Here is a 25,612-nt window from a genome sequence, read left to right as displayed (position 1 = left end):
GTACACGGCTTGAGATACCGTCTGGGCCAGCAGCCTTGCGAGGGTTAACACGTTTAAATGTTTTAGTCACGTCAGCCACTGAGAAGGAGAAGGGGGGGGCCGCAGTCTTTGTTAGCGAGCCGCGACGGTGGCACTGTATTATCCTCAAAGCGGGCAAAGAAGGTGTTTAGTTTGTCTGGAAGCATGACGTCGGTATCAGTGACGTGGCTGTTTTTGTTTTTGTAGTCTGTGATTTCCTGTGGACCCTGTAACATGTTAATGATGTTCTCACTGTCTTCCATCTACTCTACATGTTTACAGATGACCTGAGGAAGGAGAGGAGTAAGTAGTCTCTTCAGATCATCACTTTGCTAGAATTATGTGAAGCATTTAAACTCCTTTTTTGTTGCTGAGCACATTTAAGATGTTCTTTCTGATGTTAGAACAGTGGTATGAGACAAGGGCCGGGATTCAATTCAAGGAGCATTATAACACAGCACACTATAACAGACTTTTAAAGGTATTTTACGCTTGAGTCGACATGTGCAGTGTTTACCATGAATGTGATCTCCGTGAATGCCGGTGGAGAATGCCTTTAAAAAGTGCATTCTCAGCTGTGTAGTGCCCTGCGGTATACTGCACATTGGATTGAATCCTGACCAAGGAGTCCCAGAGAGAGACTACATCTACTAGTGTTCATGTTAATGATGTTCTCACTGTCTTCCATCTACTCTACATGTTTACAGTTGACCTCTGGGCCCAGAATAGTAAGTAGTGTCTTCAGATCATCACTTTGATAACATTATATAAACCAATGTCTCTTCTATAGATGTAACTTCTAGTGAAGTAGAAAACACATCATGTTGTGCATATTAATGTTCCCTGACTTCTATCTGATATTGGAACATTGATATGAGACAAGAAGTCCCAGAGAGACTACATCTACTAGTGGTCATGTTAATGATGTTCTCACTGTCTTCCATCTACTCTACATGTTTACAGATGAAATCAGGGAGGAGAAGGGTAAGTAGTGTCTTCAGATCATCACTTTGCTAAATTTATGTAACCACATTTTTTTTGGAGCACAAAGGGACAATCGGTAGTTGCTAAATCCGTTTTTTGACTTTTAAAATAATTTTGTACCCACTGATTCTTGAAGAATATAACTTATAAATGATTAAAGAGCTTAGTTTAACCGTTGTACCCCATCAGAACCCAAAATATAACCTTGTTTTACCTCAATGTTTGTAAACAAAGTAAATGTAAGCAAACTCTGTACAGCCTCCAAACATATTTAAAACTATAATGTTGATACAGTATCATGGATGGTCAGTCCTTGCATCCATCGCTCTGTCTATTCATTTAAGAGTGATATTATTTCTCCAGCCCCTCCCTCAGCTTGTTACCAAAACAACAGTGGCTGGGATCACACTTTGTTATTGTTTCAACTTCTGATTGGCCCTAGTTGTTCCTTCTGATGTTAGAACAGTGGTCCCGTGTGGCTCAGTTGGTAGAGCATGGCGCTTGCAACGCCAGGGTTGTGGGTTCATTCCCCACGGGGGGACCAGGATGAATATGTATGAACTTTCCAATTTGTAAGTCGCTCTGGATAAGAGCGTCTGCTAAATGACTTAAATGTAAATGTAAATGAGACAAGGGCCGGGATTCAATTCAAGGAGCATTATAATGCAGCACATTATAACATACTTTTAAAGGTATTTTACACTTGAGTCGACATGTGCAGTGTTTACCATGACTGTGATCTCTGTGAATGCCGGTGGAAAATGTCTTTAAAAAGTACATTGTCAGCTGTGTAGTGCCCTGCGGTATACTGCACATTGGATTGAATCCTGACCAAGGAGTCCCAGAGAGAGACTACATCTTCTAGTGTTCATGTTAATGATGTTCTCACTGTCTTCCTTCTACTCTACATATTTACAGCTAACCTCTCAGCCCAGAATAGTAAGTAGTGTCTTCAGACCATCATTCTGATAACGTTGTTAGAACCACAAAAATGTCATTATTTCTAATTTACCGACTTTAAGTAGGAAAAAATGTAAGAAGGTTATTTTGAGCACATTGAAGATGTTCCTTCTGATGTTATAACATTGATATGAGACAAGGAGTCCCAGAGAGAGACTCCATCTACTAGTGTTCATGTTAATGATGTTCTCACTGTTTTCCATCTACTCTGCATGTTTACAGATTACCTCACTGAGAAGTCAGGTAAGTAGTGTCTTCATATCATCACTTTGCTAGAATTATATCAACATTTGAACTGTAATCCAGGTCATTTGTCTCTGCTATTAGTTGAAGCACATGGATATTCACATTAATCCATTTTATGAATAAACAAAATATCTGACATTGTATTCCCAGTTGAACTTTGCTGTGCTTTCAATTAGTTAAAAGCGCAGTGATAGACATTTGGGTGACAAAAAAATAAAACATTGTTTTTCCACTGGAATTTGGTTGTGCTTTTAGATGGTTGAAAGCGTATGGATAACACATGGGAAATTCAACACATTTTTGGCTGTCTTTTTAGATGGGTGAATATACTATAGGTTGTAATCTCATTGATCAACGTCTCAACCAAATATTACCCAAATATCCACGTTGAGATAACAAGGTTTGCCCAGTGGGTAGTTTCTGATGGACCAGTCACCTTTATTTAATGAAATTAAGAAGTGGTGGTAGGGTAGAATATCTTCATTGGAGAAGTTGTCTCACAGAGGTTCGCTGGACTCATTAAGTTGGTGGAACTCAATTAGGATTTGTGACATTAGTGAAGTGATATGAGACAAGGAGTCCCAGAGAGAGACTCCATCTACTAGTGTTCATGTTAATGATGTTCTCACTGTCTTCCATCTACTCTACATGTTTACAGTTAACCTCACTGAGCAGCGAGGTAAGTAGTGTCTTCAGATCATCACGTTGCTACAATTGTCAACCATTTAAATTGTATATTTTATTTTTGGAGCACATTAAAGATGTTCCTTCTGATGTTGGAATGATTTTATAGAACAGGATGTGTTGAGGCTGTAGAGGACCACTAGACTAGAGAGAGGTAGTCTCTGATACACCTGGATCACAGATGGACCAGTCACATTAATGTTGATGTTATAGAACAGGATGTGTTGAGACTGTAGAGACCACTAGACTAGAGAGAGGTAGTCTCTGATACACCTGGATCACTGATGGACCAATCACATTAATGTTGATGTTCTAGAACAGAATGTGTTGAGGCTGTAGAGGACCACTAGACTAGAGAGAGGTAGTCTCTGATACACCTGGATCACTGATGGACCAGTCACATTAATGTTGATGTTATAGAACAGGATGTGTTGAGACTGTAGAGGACTACTAGACTAGAGAGAGGTAGTCTCTGATACACCTGGATCACAGATGGACCAGTCACATTAATGTTGATGTTATAGAACAGGATGTGTTGAGACTGTAGAGACCACTAGACTAGAGAGAGGTAGTCTCTGATACACCTGGATCACTGATGGACCAGTCACATTTAATGAATGAAATTAAGAAGTGGTGGTAGGATAGAACATCTTCATTGGAGAAGTTGTCTCTTAGAGGTTCGCTGGACTCATTTAGGTGATGGAACTCAATTAGGATTTGCGACGTTTGAGAATTGATATGAGACAAGGAGTCCCAGAGAGAGACTACATCTTCTAGTGTTCATGTTAATGATGTTCTCACTGTCTTCCATCTACTCTACATGTTTACAGATGATCTCAAGAAGGAGAAGGGTAAGTAGTGTCTTCATATCTTCACTTTGCTAGATTTCTGTGAAACATTTAGTATTTTTTTGTTGCTGAGCACATTTAAGATGTTCCTTCTGATGTTGGAACAGTGTTATGAGACAAGGTCCGGGATTCACTTCAAGGTGCATTATAACACAGCACACTATAACAGACTTTTAAAGGTATTTTACACTTGAGTCGACATGTGCAGTGTTTACCATGAATGTGATCTCTGTAAATGCCGGTGGAAAATGTCTTTAAAAGTGCTTTGTCAGCTGTGAAGTGTCCTGCTGTATAGCGCACATTGGATTGAATCCCAACCAATGAGTCCCAGAGAGAGACTACATCTTCTAGTGTTCATGTTAGTGATGTTCTCACTGTCTTCCATCTACTCTACATGTTTACAGATGACCTCAGAAAGGACAAGGGTAAGTAGTGTCTTCAGATCATCACTTTATTGGTTTCAACCATTTTATGTTTTTTAATTTAAAAAAAATCTCAACTGTAATCCAGGTCATTTGTTTCTACTATTAGATGAAGCACAGGGATATTCAAATTAATCTGTTTTTTAAATAAACCACATATCTGACATTGTATTCCCATTTAAACTTTGCTATGCTTTAAATTAGTAGAAAGCACAGGTTTAGACATTTGGGTGACAACAAAACCCCAAATCTAAAATAGTTTTTCACTGGAATTTGGTTGTGCTTTTAGATGGTTTTAAAGCATAGGGATAACACATGGGAAATTCAACACATTTTTGGCTGTCTTTTTTAGTGGGTGAATACACGGTAGGTTGTAATCTCATTGATCAACGTCTCAACCAAATTTTACCCAAATATCCACGTTGAAATGATGTAGTTTGCCCAGTGGGTAGTTTCTGATACACCTGGATCACTGATAGACCAGTCCCATGTATTTAAATAAATTAAGAAGTGGTAGAAAACACATAATATTACGCATATTAATGTTCCCTGACATTTATCTGATGTGGGAACATTGATATGATACAAGAAGTCCCAGATCATCACTTTGAAAGATGTGAACCATTTTATAAGGGCAATGTGTAATCCAATTCAAAACTTACCTTGAGGCCACAGGTACAGTTGAAGTCGGAAGTTTACATACTGTCACGCCCTGGCCTTAGTATTCTTTGTTTTCTTTATTATTTTAGTTAGGTCAGGGTGTGACATGGGGAATGTATGTGTTTTGGTTTGTCTAGGGGTTTTGTACGTTTATGGGTCAGTGGCTTGTCTAGGTGTTTGTATGTCTATGGCTGCCTAGATTGGTTCTCAATTAGAGGCAGCTGTGGTTCATTGTCTCTGATTGAGAGCCATATTTAAGGCAGTCATAGGCATTTGGGTTTTGTGGGTAATTGTCTATGTTGAACGTTTGTTGCTTGTCATTGCACTTACGTCGTTAGCTTCACGGTCATTTTTTTTGTTTTTTGTTTAGTTTGTATTCAGTGTTCTTTTCGTGTTTTTCTCTTCTCTTAATAAAAAGAGATGTATTTTGAACACGCTGCGCCTTGGTTCTTTCTCTCTCCGCAAGACGATCGTGACACATACACTTAGGTTGGAGTCATTAAAACTCGTTTTTCAACCACTCCACAAATGTCATGTTAACAAGCTATAGTTTTGGCAAGTAGGTTAGGACAACTACTTTTTGCATGACACAAGTAATTTTTCCAACAATTGTTTACAGACAGATTATTTCACTTATTATTCACTGTATCACAATTCCAGTGGGTCAGAAGTTTACATACACTAAGTTGACTGTGCCTTTAAACAGCTTGGAAAATTCCAGAAAATGATGTCATGGCTTTTGAATCATTTGAGTCAATTGGAGGTGTACCTGTGGATGTACAGTCGTGGCCAAATATTTATTTCCACAAAGTTTGCTGCTTCAATGTCTAGATATTTCTGTCAGATGTTGCTAAGGAATACTGAAGTATAATTACAAGCATTTATAAGTGTCAAATGCTTTTATTGACAATTACACGAAGTTGATGCAAAGAGTCAATATTTGCAGTGTTGACCCTTCTTTTTCAAGACCTCTACAATATACCCTGGCATGCTGTCAATTAACTTCTGGGACACATCCTGACTTATGGCAGCCCATTCTTGCATAATCAGTGCTTGGAGTTTGTCAGAATTTGTGGGGTTTTATTTGTCTACCAGTCTCTTGAGGATTGACCACAAATGAAGGTCTGGGGAGTTTCGTGAAAATGGACCCAAAATATCGATGTTTTGTTCCCCGAGCCACTTAGTTATCACTTTTGCCTTATGGCAAGGTGCTCCATCATGCTGGAAAAGGCATTGTTCGTCACCAAACTGTTCCTGGATGGTTTGGGAGAAGTTGCTCTCGGAGGATGTGTTGGTACCATTCTTTATTCGTGGTTGTGTTCTTAGGCAAAATTGTGAGTGAGCCACTCCCTTGGCTGAGAAACAGGACTGATGGTAGTGCTCACCTTGTCTTCTCCGGACAAGCTTTTTTTCCGGATGCCCCAAACAATTGGAAAGGGGATTCATCAGAGAAAATGACTTTACCCCAGTCCTCAGCAGTCCAATCCCTGTACCTTTTGCAGAATATCAGTCTGTCCCTGATGTTTTTCTAGGAGAGAAGTGGCTTCTTTGCTGCCCTTCTTGACACCAGGCCATCCTCCAAAAGTCTTCGCCTCACTGTGCATGCAGTTGCACTCACACCTGCCTGCTGCCATTACATAGCAAGCTCTGTACTGGTGGTGCCCCGATCCCGCAGCTGAATCAACTTTAGGAGACGATCCTGGCGCTTGCTGGACTTTCTTGGGCGCCCTGAAGCCTTCTTCACAACAATTGAACCACTCTCCTTGAAGTTCTTGATGATGCGATAAATGGTTGATTTAGGTGCAATCTTTCTGGCAGCAATATCCTTGCCTGTGAAGCCCTTTTTGTGCAAAGCAAGGATGACGGCACGTGTTTCCTTGCAGGTAACAATGGTTGACAGAGAAAGAACAATGATTCCAAGCACCACCCTCCATTTGAAGCTTCCAGTCTGTTATTCGAACTCAATCAGCATGACAGAGTGATCTCCAGCCTTGTCCTCGTCAACACTCACACCTGTGTTGACGAGAGAATCACTGACATAATGTCAGCTGGTCCTTTTGTGGCAGGGCTGAAATGCAGTGGAAATGTTTTTGGGGGATTCAGTTCATTTGCATGGCAAAGAGGGACTTTGCAATTAATTGCAATTCATCTGATCACTCTTCATAATATTCTGGAGAATATGCAAATTGCCATCATTCAAACTGAGGCAGCAGACTTTGTGAAAATTAATATTTGTGTCATTCTCCAAACTTTTGGCCACGACTGTATTTCAAGGCCTACCTTCAAACCCAGTGCCTCTTTGCTTGACATCATGGGAAAATCAAAAGAAATCAGCCAAAACCTCCACAAGTTGTAGACCTCCACAAGTCTGGTTCATCCTTGGGAGCAATTTCCAAACGCCCGAAGGTACCACGTTCATCTGTACAAACAATAGTATGCAAGTATAAACACCATGGGACCACACAGCCGTCACACCTCTCAGGAAGGAGACACGTTCTGTCTCCTAGAGATTAACGTACTTTGGTGTGAAAAGTGCAAATAAATCCCAGAACAACAGCAAAGGACCTTGTGAAGATGCTGGAGGAAACGGGTACAAAAGTATCCATATCCACAGTAGAACGAGTCCTATATCGACATAACCTGAAAGGCCGCTCAGCAAGGAAGAAGCCACTGCTATAAAACCACCATAAAAAAAGACAGACTATGGTTTGCAACTGCACATGTGGACAAAGATCGTACTTCTTGGAGAAATGTCCTCTGGTCCGATGAAAGAAAAATACAACTGTTTGGTCTTAATGACCATTGTTATGTTTGGAGGAAAAAGGAGGAGGCTTGCAAGCCGAAGAACACCATCCCAACCGTGAAGCACGGGGGTGGCAGCATCATGTTGTGGGGGTGCTTTGCTGCAGGAGGGACTGGTGCACTTCACAAAATAGTAGCATCATGAGGAAGGACAATTATGTGGATATATTGAAGCAACATCTCAAGACATCAGTCAGGATGTTAAAGCTTGGTCGCAAATGGGTCTTCCAAATGGACAATGACCTCAAGCATACTTCCAAAGTTGTAGCAAAATGGCTTAAGGACAACAAAGTCAAGGTATTGGAGTGGCCATCACAAAGCCCTGACCTCAATCCCATAGAACATTTGTGGGCAGAACTGAAAAAGCGTGTGCGAGCAAGGAGGCCTACAAACCTGACTCAGTTACACCAGCTCTGTCAGGAGGAATTGGCCAAAATTCACCCAACTTATTGTGGGAAGCTTGTGGAAGGCTACCCAAAACGTTTGACCTAAGTTAAACAATTTAAAGGCAATGCTACCAAATACTAATTGAGGTATGTAAACTTCTGACCCACTGGGAATGTTATGAAAGAAATAAAAGCTGAAATAAATCATTCTCTCTACTATTATTCAGACTTTTCACATTCTTTAAATAAAGTGGTGATCCTGACTGACCCAAAACAGGGATTTTTTACAAGGATTAAATGTCAGGAATTGTGAAAAACTGAGTTTAAATGTATTTGGCTAAGGTGTATGTAAACTTCCGACTTCAACTGTAAACCAATGTCTCCTATGTAGATCTAACTTCTTGTGAAGTAGGAAACGTACAATGTTGTGCATAATAATGTTCCCTGACTTTTATCTGATTTTGGAATTTTGTTATGAGACAAGAAGTCCCAGAGAGAGACTACATCTTCTAGTGTTCATGTTAATGATGTTCTCACTGTCTTCCATCTACTCTACATGTTTACAGATGACCTCAGTAAGGAGAAGGGTAAGTAGTATCTTTAAATCATCACGTTGATAACATTATGTAAACCAATGTCTCTTCTATAACTTCTAAAGAAGTATAATCCACATAATGTTGTTCACATTAATGTTCCCTGACTTTTCTTATTATCTGTGTCTACAGCTATGGTTGAAAAGGATCTCACTAGTCAACTGGGTAAGTAGTGTCCTTCATATCCCAGTGTCTTCAGACCATAGAATAATGTTCTAGAACAGAATGTGTTGAGGCTGTAGAGGACCACTAGACTAGAGAGAGGTAGTCTCTGATACACCTGGATCACTGATGGACCAGTCACATTAATGTTGAGGTTCTAGAACAGAATGTGTTGAGACTGTAGAGGACCACTAGACTAGAGAGAGGTAGTCTCTGATACACCTGGATCACTGATGGACCAGTCACATTTAATTAATGAAAATAAGATGTGATGGTAGGGTAGAATATCTTCATTGTAGAAGTTGTCTCACAGAGGTACGCTGGACTCATTAAGTTGGTGGAACTCAATTAGGATTTGTGACATTAGTGAAGTGATATGAGACAAGAAGTCCCAGAGAGAGACTACATCTACTAGTGTTCATGTTATTGATGTTCTCACTGTCTTCCATCTACTCTACATGTTTACAGATAAACTCAAGGAGGAGAAGGGTAAGTAGTGTCTTCAGATCATCACTTTGCTAGATTTACGTAAACACCATTTTTTTGAGCACAAAGGGACAATCGGTAGTTGCTACATCCGTTTTTTGACTTTTAAAATAATTTTGTTCCCATTGATTCTTGAAGAATATAACTTATAAATGATTAAAGCGCTTAGTTTAACTGTTGTACCCCATCAGAACCCAAAATATAACCTTGTTTTATCTCAATGTTTGTAAACTAAGTAAATGTAAGCAAACTCTGTACAGCCTCCAAACATATTTAAAACTATAATGTTGATACAGTATCATGGATGGTCAGTCCTTGCATCCATAGCTCTGTCTATGAATTTGAGAGTGATATTATTTCTCCAGCCCCTCCCTCAGCTTTTTACCAGAACAACAGTGGCTGGGATCACACTTTGTTATTGTTTCAACTTCTGATTGGCCCTAGATGTTCCTTCTGATGTTGGAACAGTGGTATGAGACAAGGGCCGGGATTCAATTCAAGGCGCATTATAACACAGCACACTATAACAGACTTTTAAAGGTATTTTATGCTTGAGTCGACATGTGCAGTGTTTACCATGAATGTGATCTCTGTGAATGCAGGTGGAAAATGTCTTTAAAAAGTACATTGTCAGCTGTGAAGTGTCCTGCCGTTTAATGCACATTGGATTGAATCCTGACCAAGGAGTCCCAGAGAGAGACTACATCTACTAGTGTTCATGTTGCTGATGTTCTCACTGTCTTCCATCTACTCTACATGTTTACAGATGACCTCAGGAAGGAGAGAGGTAAATCGTGTCTTTAAATCACCACATTGATAATATTATATAAACCAATGTCTCTTCTATAGATGTAACTTCTAGTGAATTAGAAAACACATCATGTTGTGCATATTAATGTTCCCTTGTATCTGATGTTGGAACATTGATATGAGACAAGGAGTCCCAGAGAGAGACTACATCTTCTAGTGTTCATGTTTATGATGTTCTCACTGTCTTCCATCTACTCTACATGTTTACAGTTGACCTCTGGCACAAGAATAGTAAGTACTGTCTTCAGATCATCACTTTGATAACATATTAGAACTCCAAGTTAAATTTGATCTATTTTGCCATTTAGGTGATGGAACTCAATTAGTATTTGTGACGTTAGTGAAGTGATATGAGACAAGGAGTCCCAGAGAGAGACTACATCTACTAGTGTTCATGTTAATGATGTTCTCACTGTCTTCCATCTACTCTACATGTTTACAGATGACCTCAAGAAGGAGAGGGGTAAGTAATGTCTTCAGATCATCACAGCTAGATTTATGTAAACACATACATTTTTTGAGCACAAAGGGACAATCGGTCGTTGCTACATTCATTCTTGGACTTATAAATGAATTATATATATCAATTGATTCTTGAAGAATATAACTTATACATGATTAAAGAGCTTAGTTTAACTATTGTACCCCATCAGAACCCAAAATATAACCTTGTTTTATCTCAATGTTTACAGATGACCTCAAGAAGGAGAGAGGTAAGTCGTGTCTTCAGATCATCACTTTGCTAGATTTATTTAAACCATGTTATGTTTTTGTTGAGCACAAAGTGGAATCGGTAGTTGCATCATCCATTGTTTTGTTATAAATTAATTTTCTACCCCTTGATTCTTGAAGAATATAACTTATTAATGATTAAAGAGCTTAGTTTAACTGTTCTACCCCATCCGAACCCAAAATATAACCTTGTTCTATCTCAATGCTTGTAAACAAAGTAAATGTAAGCAAACACTATGTGGCCTGAAAACATGTATAAAACTATAATGTTGATACAGTATCATGGATGGTCAGTCCTTGTATCCATAGCTCTGTCTATGAATTTGAGAGTAGCTCTGACTATGAATTTGAGAGTGATATTATTTCTCCAGCCCCTCCCTCAGCTTTTTACCAAAACAACAGTGGCGGGGTCACGCTTTGTTATTGTTTCAACTTCTGATTGGCCCTTGGTGTTCCTTCTAATGTTGGAACAGTGGTATGAGACAAGGGCCGGGATTAACTTCAAGGCGAATTATAACAAAGTACACTATAACAGACTTTTAAAGGTAGCTTAAGTTTGAGACGACATGTCCAGTGTTTACCATGAATGAGATCTACACAGATGCTGGTGGAAAATGCCTTTAAAAGTGCATTCTCAGCTGTGAAGTGCCTTGCGATATACTGCACATTGGATTGAATTCCGACCAAGAAGTCCCAGAGAGAGACTACATCTACTAGTGTTCATGTTAATGATGTTCTCACTGTCTTCCATCTACTCTACATGTTTACAGATCGCCTCAGTAAGGAGAAGGGTAAGTAGTATCTTTAAATCATCACGTTGATAACATTATGTACACCAATGTCTCTTCTATAACTTCTAAAGAAGTAGAACACACATAATGTTGTTCACATTAATGTTCCCTGACTTTTCTTATTATCTATGTCTACAGCTATGGTTGAAAAGGATCTCACTAGTCAACTGGGTAAGTAGTGTCCTTCATATCCCAGTGTCTTCAGACCATAGAATAATGTTCTAGAACAGAATGTGTTGAGGCTGTAGAGGACCACTAGACTAGAGAGAAGTTGTCTCTGATACACCTGGATCACTGATGGACCAGTCACATTTAATTAATGAAATTAAGAGGAGGAAGGGTGGAATATCTTCATTGGAGAAGTTGTCTCACAGAGGTATGCTGGACTTATTTATGTGTGTCGAACATTAGACATTAGAGAAGTGTTATGAGACAAGGAGTCTCAGAGAGAGACTACATCTTCTAGTGTTCATGTTAATGATGTTCTCACTGTCTTCCATCTACTCTACATGTTTACAGTTGACCTCAAGAATGATAGGGGTAAGTAGGGTCTTCAGATCATCACTTTGCTAGAATTATGTCAACCATTTTATGTTTATTTATTTTTGGTGCACATTTAATATGTTCCTTCTGATGTTGGAACAGTGGTATGAGACAAGGGCTGTGTGTAAGAGGTGCGTAACTGGCTGCAGGGAAGTCAGGCGCAGGAGAGCAGAACTGGGTAATAATCAGAGCTGTTTAATGAGGCAAAACCAACGGTACCCAGAACAACAAAATATCGGTTGAAATAACCCGTAGCAAACCAGTCTGAAGTGCACAAACACTTTACAAAAAACAGTTCCACACACAGACATGGGGGAAACAGAAGGTTATATACACCTCAAGTAATGAGGGAATGTAAACCAGGTGTGTGGGAAAACAAAACAAAACAAATGGAAAATGAAAGGTGGATCGGCGATGGCTAGAAGACTGGTGATGTCGACCGCCAAACGCCGCCCGAACATGGAGGGGAACCAACTTCGGCGGAAGTCGTGACACAGTGATTCAATTCAAGGCGTGTTATAGCACAGCATATTGGATGACTGTCATTCATTATCCATTCAAATGTAACATTGATAGTTTAGGCTACTACATGATTTTCCCAATACCCATCATGAGGTTGCTACAACCTATGAATGAAAGTTTACAAAGTAGGAGCACAGGTTGAAAGAAATTTAAATTATCAAGGTGACAGACGTTGACACATGCATTACAGCCTTGCACAATCTTGCCTACATCTAGCTGATCTGGGGTTTAATCATTATTACAACACTTGCAGAAGAAAGTTTCTATTGGACAAATTCAGGTATGTTTATCCCTGTTTCGCTCCGATGGTGCTACTCTACAGAGTGCTGTTGAGGCTACTGTAGACATTTATTGCAAAACAGTGTGTTTTGATCAATTATTTGGCGACGTGAATATATGTAGTATAGTTTCATCTAAAAAGGATAACTTTTTTATTGTTTCAAACGTTTTATTGCTTAAAACATTGTTAAAACTTTAAAACTATAGTTTTGGTATCATGGATGGTCAGTCCTTGTATCCATAGCTCTGTCTATGAATATGAGAGTGATATTATTTCTCCAGCCCCTCCCTCAGCTTTTTACCAAAACAACAGTGGCTGGGATCACGCTTTGTTATTGTTTCAACTTCTGATTGGCCATTGGTGTTCCTTCTGATGTTGGAACAGTGTTATGAGACAAGGGCCGGGATTCACTTCAAGGCGAATTATAACAAAGTACACTATAACAGACTTTTAAAGGTAGCTTAAGTTTGAGACGACATGTCCAGTGTTTACCATGAATGAGATCTACGCGGATGCTGGTGGAAAATGCCTTTAAAAGTGCATTCTCAGCTGTGAAGTGCCTTGCGATATACTGCACATTAGATTGAATCCTGACCAAGGAGTCCCAGAGAGAGAGACTACATCTACTAGTGTTCATGTTAATGATGTTCTCACTGTCTTCCATCTACTCTACATGTTTACAGAGGACCTCAAGAAGGAGATGGGTAAGTAGTGTCTTCAGATCATCAATTTGATAACAATATTAGAACCAAAAAAGTAGAATTTTCTCTAATATACCGACAATAAGTAGGAAAACGTGTACTGTTTTTTTGAGCACATTGAAGATGTTCCTTCTGATGTTGAAACAGTGATATGAGACAAGGAGTCCCAGAGAGAGACTACATCTACTAGTGTTCATGTTAATGATGTTCTAACTGTCTTCCATCTACTCTACATGTTTACAGTTAACCTCACTGGGAAGCTAGGTAAGTAGTTTCTTCAGATTATCATCTTAATAACAACATTATGTGAACCAATGTTTCTTCTAGGGAAGTAGAACTAACATAAATGTTGACGTTCTAGAACAGGATGTGTTGAGGGTGTAGAGGCCCACTAGACTAGAGAGAGGTAGTCTCTGATACACCTGGATCACTGATGGACCAGTCACATTTATTTAATGAAATTTAGAAGTGGTGGTAGGGTAGAATATCTTTATTGGAGAAGTTGTCTCACAGAGGTGCGCTGGACTCATTAAGGTACGTGAAACTCAATTAGGATTTGTGACATTAGTGAAGTGATATGAGACAAGGAGTCCCAGAGAGAGACTACATCTTCTAGTGTTCATGTTCAAACCAAATCTAATTTTATTGGTCACATACATAGGGTTAGCAGATGTTAATGCGAGTGTAGCGAAATGCTTGTGCTTCTAGTTCCAACGGTGCAGTAATATACATGTGATATGATTAAAGTAAGATATGTAAACATTACTAAAGTGGCATTATTTAAAGTGGCATTCTACAGTGACTGTTGATCCATTTATTGAAGTGTCTAGTGATTGGGTCTCAGTGTAGGCAGCAGCCTCTCTGAGTTAGTGATGGCTGTTTAACAGTCTGAGGGCCTTGAGATAGAAGCTGTTTTTCAGTCTCTCAGTCCCAGCTTTGATGCACCTGTACTGACCTCGCCTTCTGGATGATAGCGGTGTGAACAGGCAGTGGTTGTTGTCATTTATAATCTTTTTGGCCTTCCTGTGACATCGGGTGCTGTAGGTGTCCTGCAGGGCAGGTAGTTTTTTCAGCCTCCTGAGGTTAACGAGGGACTGTTGTGCCTTATTCACTTCACTGTCTGTGTGGGTGGAACATTTCAGTATGTCTGTGATTGTCACGTTCCTGACCTGTTTTCTCTTATTTTTTGTATGTGTTTAGTTGGTCAGGGCGTGAGTTGGGGTGGGCATTCTATGTTATGTGTTTCTATGTTGGTTTAAATGGGTTGCCTGATATGGTTCTCAATTAGAGGCAGGTGTTTGACATTTCCTCTGATTGAGAACCATATTAAGGTAGGATGTTCTCACTGTTTGTTTGTGGGTGATTGTATCTCGTGTCTGTATATGTTACCACACGGGACTGTTTCGTTTGTGTAGTCTGTTCCTGTTCGTGCGTTCTTCGTGTTTATGTAAGTGCTCAAGTTCAGGTCTGTCTACGTCGTTTTGTTGTTTTGTAATTTTTCAAGTATATTTTAGTGTTAGTGTTCGTTTACGTCTTGTTAAATAAATTCATTCATGTCTTCATCACCCGCTGCGCCTTGGTCCAATCTCTCTCCGCAAGACGAACGTTACAGTGATGTGTACATCCAGAGTCTTAAAACTTTCACCTTATTCACTGCTGTCCCTTCGATGTGGATAGGGGGTGCTCCCTATGCTGTTTCTTGAAGTCCATGATCATCTCCTTTGTTTTGTTGACGTTGAGTGAGAGGTTGTTTTCCTGACACCACACTACGAGTGCCCTCACCTCCTCCCTGTAGACTGTCTCGTCATTGTTTGTTATCAAGTCCACAACTGTTGTGTCGCCTGGAAAATTGATGATTGAGTTGGAGGCGAGCGTGGCCACGCAGTCGTGGGTGAACAGGAAGAACAGGAGAGGGCTGAGTAGACACCCTTGTGGGGCCCCAGTGTTGAGGGTCAGCGATGTGGAGATGTTGTTTCCTAACTTCACCACCTGGGGGGGCGGCCCGTCAGAAAGTCCAGAACCCAGTTGCACAGGGCGGGGTTGAGACTCAGGGCCTCCAGCTTGATGATGAGCTTGGAGGGTACTATGGAGTTGAATGCTGAGCTGTAGTCAATGAACAGCATTCTTATATAGGTATTATTTTTGTCCAGATGGGAAAGGGCAGTGTGCAGTGTGATTGCAATTGCGTAATCGGTGGACCTGTTGGGGCGGTAAGCAAATTGGAGTGGGTCTAGGGTGTCAGGTAAGGTGGCGGTGATATGATCCTTGACTAGCCTCTCAAAGCACTTCATGATGACAGAAGTGAGTGCTACGGGCGTTATTCATTTAGAACAATTATCTTTGTCTTCTTGGGTACAGCAACAGTGGTAGCCATCTTGAAGCATGTGAGGACAACAGACTGGGATAGTGAGCGATTGAAAATGTCTGTAAACACACCAGCCAGCTGGTCTGCGAATGCTCTGAGGACGCGGCTAGGGATGGCGTCTGGGCCAGCAGCCTTGCGAGGGTTAACACGTTTAAATGTTTCACTCACGTCAACCACTGAGAAGGAGAGGGTGGGGGGGGGGGGTGGGGCGCAGTCTTTGTTAGCGAGCCGCGACGGTGGCACTGTATTATCCTCAAAGCGGGCAAAGAAGGTGTTTAGTTTGTCTGGAAGCGTGACGTCAGTATCCGTGACGTGGCTGTTTTTGTTTTTGTAGTCTGTGATTTCCTGTAGACCCTGTAACATACCACCCTGCATACCACTGCTGGCTTGCTTCTGAAGCTAAGCAGGGTTGGTCCTGGTCAGTCCCTGGATGGGAGACCAGGTGCTGCTGGAAGTGGTGTTGGAGGGCCAGTAGGAGGCACTCTTTCCTCAGGTCTAAACAAAGATCCCAATGCCCCAGGGCAGTGATTGGGGACACTGCTCTGTGTAGGGTGCCGTCTTTCGGATGGGACGTTAAACGGGTGTCCTGACTCTCTGAGGTCATTAAAGATCCCATGGCACTTATCGTAAGAGTAGGGGTGTTAACCCCGGTGTCCTGGCTAAATTCCCAATCTGGCCCTCAACCATCACGGTCACCTAATAATCCCCAGTTTACAATTGGCTCATTCATCCCCCTCCTCTCCCCTGTAACTATTCCCCAGGTCGTTGCTGCAAATGAGAACGTGTTCTCAGTCAACTTACCTGGTAAAATAACGGTAAAATAACTAAAAAATAAAAATGATGTTCTCACTGTCTTCCATCTACTCTACATGTTTACAGATGACCTGAGGAAGGAAAGGAGTAAGTAGTCTCTTCAGATCATCACTTTGCTAGAATTTTGTGCAGCATTTAAACTCTTTTTTTGTTGCTGAGCACATTTAAGATGTTCTTTCTGATGTTAGAACAGTGGTATGAGACAAGGGCCGGGATTCAATTCAAGGAGCATTATAACACAGCACACTATAACAGACTTTTAAAGGTATTTTACGCTTGAGTCGACATGTGCAGTGTTTACCATGAATGTGATCTCTGTGAATGCCGGTGGAGAATGCCTTTAAAAGTGCATTGTCAGCTGTGAAGTGTCCTGCGGTATAGCGCACATTGGATTGAATCCCAACCAAGGAGTCCCAGAGAGAGACTACATCTTCTAGTGTTCATGTTAATGATATTTCCTCCTGTCTTCCATCTACTCTACATGTTTACAGATGACCTCAGGAAGGACAAGGGTAAGTAGTGTCTTCAGATCATCACTTTATTGGTTTCAACCATTTTATGTTTAAAAAAAAATAATTAAATCTCAACTGTCATCCAGGTCATTTGATTCTACTATTAGATGAAGCACAGGGATATTCAAATTAATCTGTTTTTTAAATAAACCACATATCTGACATTGTATTCCCATTTGAACTTTGCTATGCTTTAAATTAGTAGAAAGCACAGGTTTAGACATTTGGGTGACAACAAAACCCCAAATCTAAAATAGTTTTCCCACTGGAATTTGGTTGTGCTTTTAGATGGTTTTAAAGCATATGGATAACACATGGGTAATTCAACACATTTTTGACTGTGTTTTTAGATGGGTGAATACACGGTAGGTTGTAATCTCATTGATCAACGTCTCAACCAAATATTACCCAAATATCCACGTTGAAATGATGAAGTTTGCCCAGTGGGTAGTTTCTGATACACCTGGATCATTGATAGACCAGTTCCATGTATTTAAATAAATTAAGAAGTGGTAGAAAACACATTTTACGCATATGAATGCTCCCTGACTTCTATCTGATGTTGGAACATTGATATGATACAAGAAGTCCCAGATCATCACTTTGAAAGATTTATGTGAACCATTTTATAAAGGCAATGTGTAATCCAATTCAAAACTTACCTTGAGGCCACAGGTACAGTTGAAGTCGGAAGTTTACATACACTTAGGTTGGAGTCATTAAAACTAGTTTTTCAACCACTCCACAAATGTCATGTTAACAAGCTATAGTTTTGGCAAGTAGGTTAGGAAAACTACTTTTTGCATGACACAAGTAATTTTTCCAACAATTGTTTACAGACAGATTATTTCACTTATTATTCACTGTATCACAATTCCAGTGGGTCAGAAGTTTACATACACTAAGTTGACTGTGCCTTTAAACAGCTTGGAAAATTCCAGAAAATGATGTCATGGCTTTTGAATCATTTGAGTCAATTGGAGGTGTACCTGTGGATGTACAGTCGTGGCCAAATATTTATTTCCACAAAGTTTGCTGCTTCAATGTCTAGATATTTCTGTCAGATGTTGCTATGGAATACTGAAGTATAATTACAAGCATTTATAAGTGTCAAAGGCTTTTATTGACAATTACACGAAGTTGATGCAAAGAGTCAATATTTGCAGTGTTGACCCTTCTTTTTCAAGACCTCTGCAATCCGCACTGTCAGTTAACTTCTGGGCCACATCCTGACTGATGGCAGCCCATTCTTGCATAATCAGTGCTTGGAGTTTGTCAGAATTTGTGGGTTTTTATTTGTCCACCTGCCTCTTGAGGATTGACCACAAATGAAGGTCTGGGGAGTTTCGTGAAAATGGACCCAAAATATCGATGTTTTGTTCCCCGAGCCACTTAGTTATCACTTTTGCCTTATGACAAGGTGCTCCATCATGCTGGAAAAGGCATTGTTCGTCACCAAACTGTTCCTGGATGGTTGGCAGAAGTTGCTCTCGGAGGATGTGTTGGTACCATTCTTTATTCATGTCTGTGTTCTTAGGCAAAATTGTGAGTGAGCCACTCCCTTGGCTGAGAAACAGGACTGATGGTAGCGCTCACCTTGTCTTCTCCGGACAAACTTTTTTTCCGGATGCCCCAAACAATTGGAAAGGGGATTCATCAGAGAAAATGACTTTACCCCAGTCCTCAGCAGTCCAATCCCTGTACCTTTTGCAGAATATCAGTCTGTCCCTGATGTTTTTCTAGGAGAGAAGTGGCTTCTTTGCTGCCCTTCTTGACACCAGGCCATCCTCCAAAAGTCTTCGCCTCACTGTGCATGCAGTTGCACTCACACCTGCCTGCTGCCATTACAGAGCAAGGTCTGTATTGGTGGTGCCCCGATCCCGCAGCTGAATCAACTTTAGGAGACGGTCCTGGCGCTTGCTGGACTTTCTTGGGCACCCTGAAGCCTTCTTCACAACAATTGAACCGCTCTCCTTGAAGTTCTTGATGATCCGATAAATGGTTGATTTAGGTGCAATCTTTCTGGCAGCAATATCCTTGCCTGTGAAGCCCTTTTTGTGCAAAGCAAGGATGACGGCACGTGTTTCCTTGCAGGTAACAATGGTTGACAGAGAAAGAACAATGATTCCAAGCACCACCCTCCATTTGAAGCTTCCAGTCTGTTATTCAAACTCAATCAGCATGACAGAGTGATCTCCAGCCTTGTCCTCGTCAACACTCACACCTGTGTTGACGAGAGAATCACTGACATGATGTCAGCTGGTCCTTTTGTGGCAGGGCTGAAATGCAGTAGAAATGTTTTTGGGGGATTCAGTTCATTTGCATGGCAAAGAGGGACTTTGCAATTAATTGCAATTCATCTGATCACTCTTCATAATATTCTGGAGAATATGCAAATTGCCATCATTCAAACTGAGGCAGCAGACTTTGTGAAAATTAATATTTGTGTCATTCTCCAAACTTTTGGCCACGACTGTATTTCAAGGCCTACCTTCAAACCCAGTGCCTCTTTGCTTGACATCATGGGAAAATCAAAAGAAATCAGCCAAAACCTCCACAAGTTGTAGACCTCCACAAGTCTGGTTCATCCTTGGGAGCAATTTCCAAACGCCCGAAGGTACCACGTTCATCTGTACAAACAATAGTACGCAAGTATAAACACCATGGGACCACACAGCCGTCATACCTCTCAGGAAGGAGACACGTTCTGTCTCCTAGAGATTAACGTACGTTGGTGTGAAAAGTGCAAATAAATCCCAGAACAACAGCAAAGGACCTTGTGAAGATGCTGGAGGAAACGGGTACAAAAGTATCTATATCCACAGTAAAACGAGTCCTATATCGACTTAACCTGAAAGGCCGCTCAGCAAGGAAGAAGCCACTGCTATAAAACCACCATAAAAAAGACAGACTATGGTTTGCAACTGCACATGCGGACAAAGATCGTACTTCTTGGAGAAATGTCTTCTGGTCTGATGAAACAAAAATAAAACTGTTTGGCCTTAATGACCATTGTTATGTTTGGAGGAAAAAGGAGGAGGCTTGCAAGCCGAAGAACACCATCCCAACCGTGAAGCATGGGGGTGGCAGCATCATGTTGTGGGGGTGCTTTGCTGCAGGAGGGACTGGTGCACTTCACAAAATAGATAGCATCATGAGGAAGGACAATTATGTGGATATATTGAAGCAACATCTCAAGACATCAGTCAGGATGTTAAAGCTTGGTCGCAAATGGGTCTCCCAAATGGACAATGACCCCAAACATACTTCCAAAGTTGTAGCAAAATGGCTTAAGGACAACAAAGTCAAGGTATTGGAGTGGCCATCACAAAGCCCTGACCTCAATTCCATAGAACATTTGTGGGCAGAACTTAAAAAGCGTGTGCGAGCAAGGAGGCCTACAAACCTGACTCAGTTACACCAGCTCTGTCAGGAGGAATGGGCCAAAATTCACCCAACTTATTGTGGGAAGCTTGGGGAAGGCTACCCAAAACGTTTGACCTAAGTTAAACAATTTAAAGGCAATGCTACCAAATACTAATTGAGTGTGTATGTAAACTTCTGACCCACTGGGAATGTTATGAAAGAAATAAAAGCTGAAATAAATCATTATCGCTACTATTATTCAGACTTTTCACATTCTTTAAATAAAGTGGTGATCCTGACTGACCCAAAACAGGGATTTTTTACAAGGATTAAATGTCAGGAATTGTGAAAAACTGAGTTTAAATGTGTTTGGCTAAGGTGTATGTAAACTTCCGACTTCAACTGTAAACCAATGTCTCTTATGTAGATCTAACTTCTCGTGAAGTAGGAAACGTACAATGTTGTTCGCATTAATGTTCCCTGACCTTTCTTATTATCTGTGTCTACAGATAAGGTTGAAAAGGATCTCACCAGTAAACTGGGTAAGTAGTGTCCTTCATATCCCAGTGTCTTCAGACCATAGAATGATGTTCTAGAACAGGATGTGTTGAGGCTGTAGAGGACCACTAGACTAGAGAGAGGTAGTCTCTGATACACCTGGATCACTGATGGACCAGTCACATTTAATTAATGACATTAAGAGGTGGTGGCAGGATAGAATATCTTCATTGGAGAAGTTGTCTCACAGAGGTACACTGGACTCATTTAGGTGCCTGGAACTCAATTAGGATTTGTGGCGTTAGAGTGATATGAGACAAGGAGTCCCAGAGAGAGACTACATCTTCTAGTGTTCATGTTCAAATCAAATTTTATTGGTCACATACACATGGTTAGCAGATGTTAATGCGAGTGTAGCGATGTGCTTTTGCTTCTAGTTCCAACAGTGCAGTAATATCTAACAATTCCCAACAACTACCTACTACACACAAATCTAAAGGGGTGAACGAGAATATGTACATATAAATATATGGATGAGCGATGGCCGAGCGGCATAGGCAAGGTGCAGGAGATGGAATCACATTTTAATTTTTTTATTTAACCTTTATTTAACCAGGTAGGTAAGTTGAGAACAAGTTCTCATTTACAATTGCGACCTGGCCAAGATAAGCAAAGCAGTTCGACACATATAAAAACACAGAGTTACACATGGAGTAAAACAAACATACAGTCAATAATACAGTAGAAAAATAAGTCTATATACAATGTGAGCAAGTGAGGTGAGATAAGGGAGGTGAAGGCAAAAAAAAGGCCATGGTGGCGAAGTAAATACAATATAGCAAGTAACACACTGGAATGGTAGATTTGCAGTGGAAGAATGTGCAAAGTAGAGATAGAAATAATGGGGTGCAAAGGAGCAAAATAAATAAATACAGTAGGGGGAGAGGTAGCTGTTTGGGCTAAATTATAGATGGGCTATGTACAGGTGCAGTAATCTGTGAGCTGCTCTGACAGCTGGTGTTTAAAGCTAGTGAGGGAGATAAGTGTTTCCAGTTTCAGAGATTTTTGTAGTTCATTCCAGTCATTGGCAGCAGAGAACTGGAAGGAGAGGCGGCCAAAGGAAGAATTGGTTTTGGGGGTGACCAGAGAGATATACCTGCTGGAGCGCGTGCTACAGGTGGGTGCTGCTATGGTGACCAGGGAGCTGAGATAAGGGGGTACTTTACCTAGCAGGGTCTTGTAGATGACCTGGAGCCAGTGGGTTTGGCGACGAGTATGAAGCGAGGGCCAGCCAACGAGAGCGTACAGGTCGCAGTGGTGGGTAGTATATGGGGCTTTGGTGACAAAGCGGATGGCACTGTGATAGACAGCATCCAATTTATTGAGTAGGGTATTGGAGGCTATTTTATAAATGACATCGCCGAAGTCGAGGATCGGTAGGATGGTCAGTTTTACAAGGGTATGTTTGGCAGCATGAGTGAAGGATGCTTTGTTGCGAAATAGGAAAACAATTCTAGATATAACTTTGGATTAGAGATGTTTGATGTGAGTCTGGAAGGAGAGTTTACAGTCTAACCAGACACCTAGGTATTTATAATTGTCCACATATTCTAAGTCAGAACCGTCCAGAGTAGTGATGTTGGACGGGCGGGCAGGTGCAGGCAGCGATTGGTTGAAGAGCATGCATTTAGTTTTACTTGTATTTAAGAGCAATTGGAGGCCACAGAAGGAGAGTTGTATGGCATTGAAGCTCGTCTGGAGGGTTGTTAACACAGTGTCCAAAGAAGGGCCAGAAGTATACAGAATGGTGTCGTCTGCGTAGAGGTGGATCAGAGACTCACCAGCAGCAAGAGCGACATCATTGATGTATACAGAGAAGAGAGTCGGTCCAAGAATTGAACCCTGTGGCACCCCCATAGAGACTGCCAGAGGCCCAGACAACAGGCCCTCTGATTTGACACACTGAACTCTATCAGAGAAGTAGTTGGTGAACCAGGCGAGGCAATCATTTAAGAAACCAAGGCTATCGAGTCTGCCGATGAGGATGTGGTGATTGACAGAGTCGAAAGCCTTGGCCAGGTCAATGAATACGGCTGCACAGTATTGTTTCTTATCGATGGCGGTTAGGATATCGTTTAGGACCTTGAGCGTGGCTGAGGTGCACCTATGACTAGCTCTGAAACCAGATTGCATAGCGGAGAAGTTATGGCGGGATTCGAAATGGTCGGTAATCTGTTTGTTGACTTGGCTTTCGAAGACCTTAGAAAGGCAGGGTAGGATAGATATAGGTCTTGTGGCAAAGAAGGGGGTCGAGTGATAAATGGCAGATATGTGAGAGCAGAACTAATAAACGGGCTCTGCCCGATCACTAAAATGGCCACCCCGATCAGAACTACATATCACAAAATGGCCGACTGCCAAAACTACAAGTCCCAGAAGCAAGGGGAACCCTCAGAAGGTGGAGCCAACACACAGATAAAGGGTCAAGAAAAACCAGGAAGAGGATGTGAGGGCTGGAAGGATCTGTGAACCATAGAGAAAGAGACAATAGATATTGACTGGATTTACTGTGTATGAGCTGGACTGTTTTGGACTTACCTGTTTGCGTTTGGACCTGGACCTACTGAGAACCCGATTCGTGTACCGAACCCTGCTATCCTTGACCTTGCCTACGACCTGGGTGGACCAGGACGGAGAGACAAACACACAGGTACTGTCCTGTTCGAAAGAACTCTCATTCTGGGGTAATTTGGTGACAGTTTCCCACTTCATTTGTGACAAACGCTCATAACCTTGAAGAGGTTTGCCACACGTGGTGGAGAATGTGGGCATATGGACTAACCATTCCGCTGGTTAGGTTAAACAAAAAAACACTCCAAAGGGGAGTCAAGTTTTTTTTGTTGTTGCTTTGTTTGATTAGGAAAGTTTCTCAGGAAAATGAGTATGGAGGGAGTCATACAGGCCTTGTTACAAGCGGCGGCCACCCAACAAGAGGCAACTAGAGCTCAACAAATAGCTCATCAGGATGCAATGCGAATATACCAGGACACGTTACAGGCCCAGCACCGCACCAACCAGCTGCTCAGAGAAGAGCAAGAGAGAAACACCCGGGAGTTAAGAGAAGGCCTAAAGGGGCTAGCGGACCAAATTGGGGCTCAATTACCAGCTGCAAATACCCAGAGGCGGGCCAATAATTTTCTTCAAAAAATGACAGCACAGGATGATGTGGAAGCATATCTCACCACCTTCGAAAGGACTGCAGAGAGGGAGAAGTGGCCGAAAGAAGAATGTGCAGGGCTTCTGGCACCATACCTGGCCGGGGACGCGCAAAAAGCGTATTTCGACCTGGAGTTGAAAGATGCACAGGATTACGATAAACTAAAGGGAGAGATTCTGACTAGACTGGGAGTGACCGATACCGTGAGGGCACACCGCTTCCACCAGTGGTCCTACCGATCTGGACAACCTCCCCGAACACAGATGTTCGACTTGATTCATCTGGCCCGGAAATGGTTGCAACCGGAGACCCGTTCCTCCGCCGAGATTGTTGAGACCATCGTACTCAACCAGTTTCAGCGAGGTCTACCCCAAGAAGTGCAACGATGGGTTGGCCAGAACGAGGTATTTTCCGCCGACCATCTCGTGGGCCTGGTTGAACGGTATTGTACGGCAGGAACAGCTGAGCAAGCACAGGAGGAAAGATTCCCATTTCCCAGGCCTGGGCGAACCAGCGGACAGGGTAAGACTGTCCCAACAGGTGGAGGGGGAAGAGAGCAGCGTGGGGCCATGAGGAAAGAATCAGAATCGGGCCGAGACACTAAGGGAAAAAACGGAAACCGGGACCGGGGGTCGAGGGGGTCTCCCCCCCGAATCCCTATTATCTGTTACAATTGTAATCGACCAGGACATATTGCAGCCTACTGCCCGATTTAAAGAAGAGCCAATGCAATGTAACCTCGGTGAAAAAGAAGATGATATGTGGTATGCATGTCCTGTTGTAACCACTGTACTTGAAAGATCAAGAAACAAACATATGTGCAGGGTGACGATTGAAGGGAAAGAGGTTGAAGCACTGCTGGATTCCGGCAGTATGCTAACCCTGGTCGTTGCAAACCTAGTGCCAACTCATAAACTGGATACAAGTCAGGATATCAGTGTTACATGCATTCATGGTGATACCCGTCTGTACCCCACAGCCTTGGTGAGCATACAAACCGAGGACGGTCTGCTGGATTGTGAGGTCGGCGTGGTCCCAAAGATGCCATGTGATGTAATATTGGGTAGATACTTTCCTAACTTTGCGAAGTTAGGCCAAAAGAATGGCATATTTGAGAAGCCAACAACCCTGACCAAGCAGGAAGAAGTATGGGGTCTTCAACCAAAGCCAAGAAAAGAGGTCTCTCAGTGGCCAACTTCACAGGTGCTAGT

General features: G+C 41.7%; 1 protein-coding gene across 1 annotated transcript in view; it reads left to right on the top strand.

Moving 5' to 3' along the window:
• The window catches only part of LOC139571525 (uncharacterized), a 157,950-nt gene that overhangs the window by 20,581 nt on the left and 111,757 nt on the right, over positions 1-25,612 (top strand). The window contains exons 22-44 of the mRNA XM_071394492.1: positions 301-321; positions 726-746; positions 982-1,002; positions 1,921-1,941; positions 2,185-2,205; positions 2,867-2,887; positions 3,723-3,743; positions 4,145-4,165; positions 8,577-8,597; positions 8,736-8,768; positions 9,234-9,254; positions 10,018-10,038; positions 10,272-10,292; positions 10,504-10,524; positions 10,754-10,774; positions 11,564-11,584; positions 11,723-11,755; positions 12,104-12,124; positions 13,613-13,633; positions 13,874-13,894; positions 16,875-16,895; positions 17,300-17,320; positions 21,196-21,228. Coding sequence (XP_071250593.1) covers positions 301-321; positions 726-746; positions 982-1,002; positions 1,921-1,941; positions 2,185-2,205; positions 2,867-2,887; positions 3,723-3,743; positions 4,145-4,165; positions 8,577-8,597; positions 8,736-8,768; positions 9,234-9,254; positions 10,018-10,038; positions 10,272-10,292; positions 10,504-10,524; positions 10,754-10,774; positions 11,564-11,584; positions 11,723-11,755; positions 12,104-12,124; positions 13,613-13,633; positions 13,874-13,894; positions 16,875-16,895; positions 17,300-17,320; positions 21,196-21,228 — 519 coding nt within the window. The remainder of the gene's footprint in view (positions 1-300; positions 322-725; positions 747-981; positions 1,003-1,920; positions 1,942-2,184; positions 2,206-2,866; positions 2,888-3,722; positions 3,744-4,144; positions 4,166-8,576; positions 8,598-8,735; positions 8,769-9,233; positions 9,255-10,017; positions 10,039-10,271; positions 10,293-10,503; positions 10,525-10,753; positions 10,775-11,563; positions 11,585-11,722; positions 11,756-12,103; positions 12,125-13,612; positions 13,634-13,873; positions 13,895-16,874; positions 16,896-17,299; positions 17,321-21,195; positions 21,229-25,612) is intronic.

The sequence above is a fragment of the Salvelinus alpinus genome, chromosome 3, assembly GCF_045679555.1.
Source record: "Salvelinus alpinus chromosome 3, SLU_Salpinus.1, whole genome shotgun sequence".
Lineage (NCBI taxonomy): Eukaryota > Metazoa > Chordata > Actinopteri > Salmoniformes > Salmonidae > Salvelinus > Salvelinus alpinus.
This window is presented reverse-complemented; position numbering and strand designations above follow the sequence as displayed.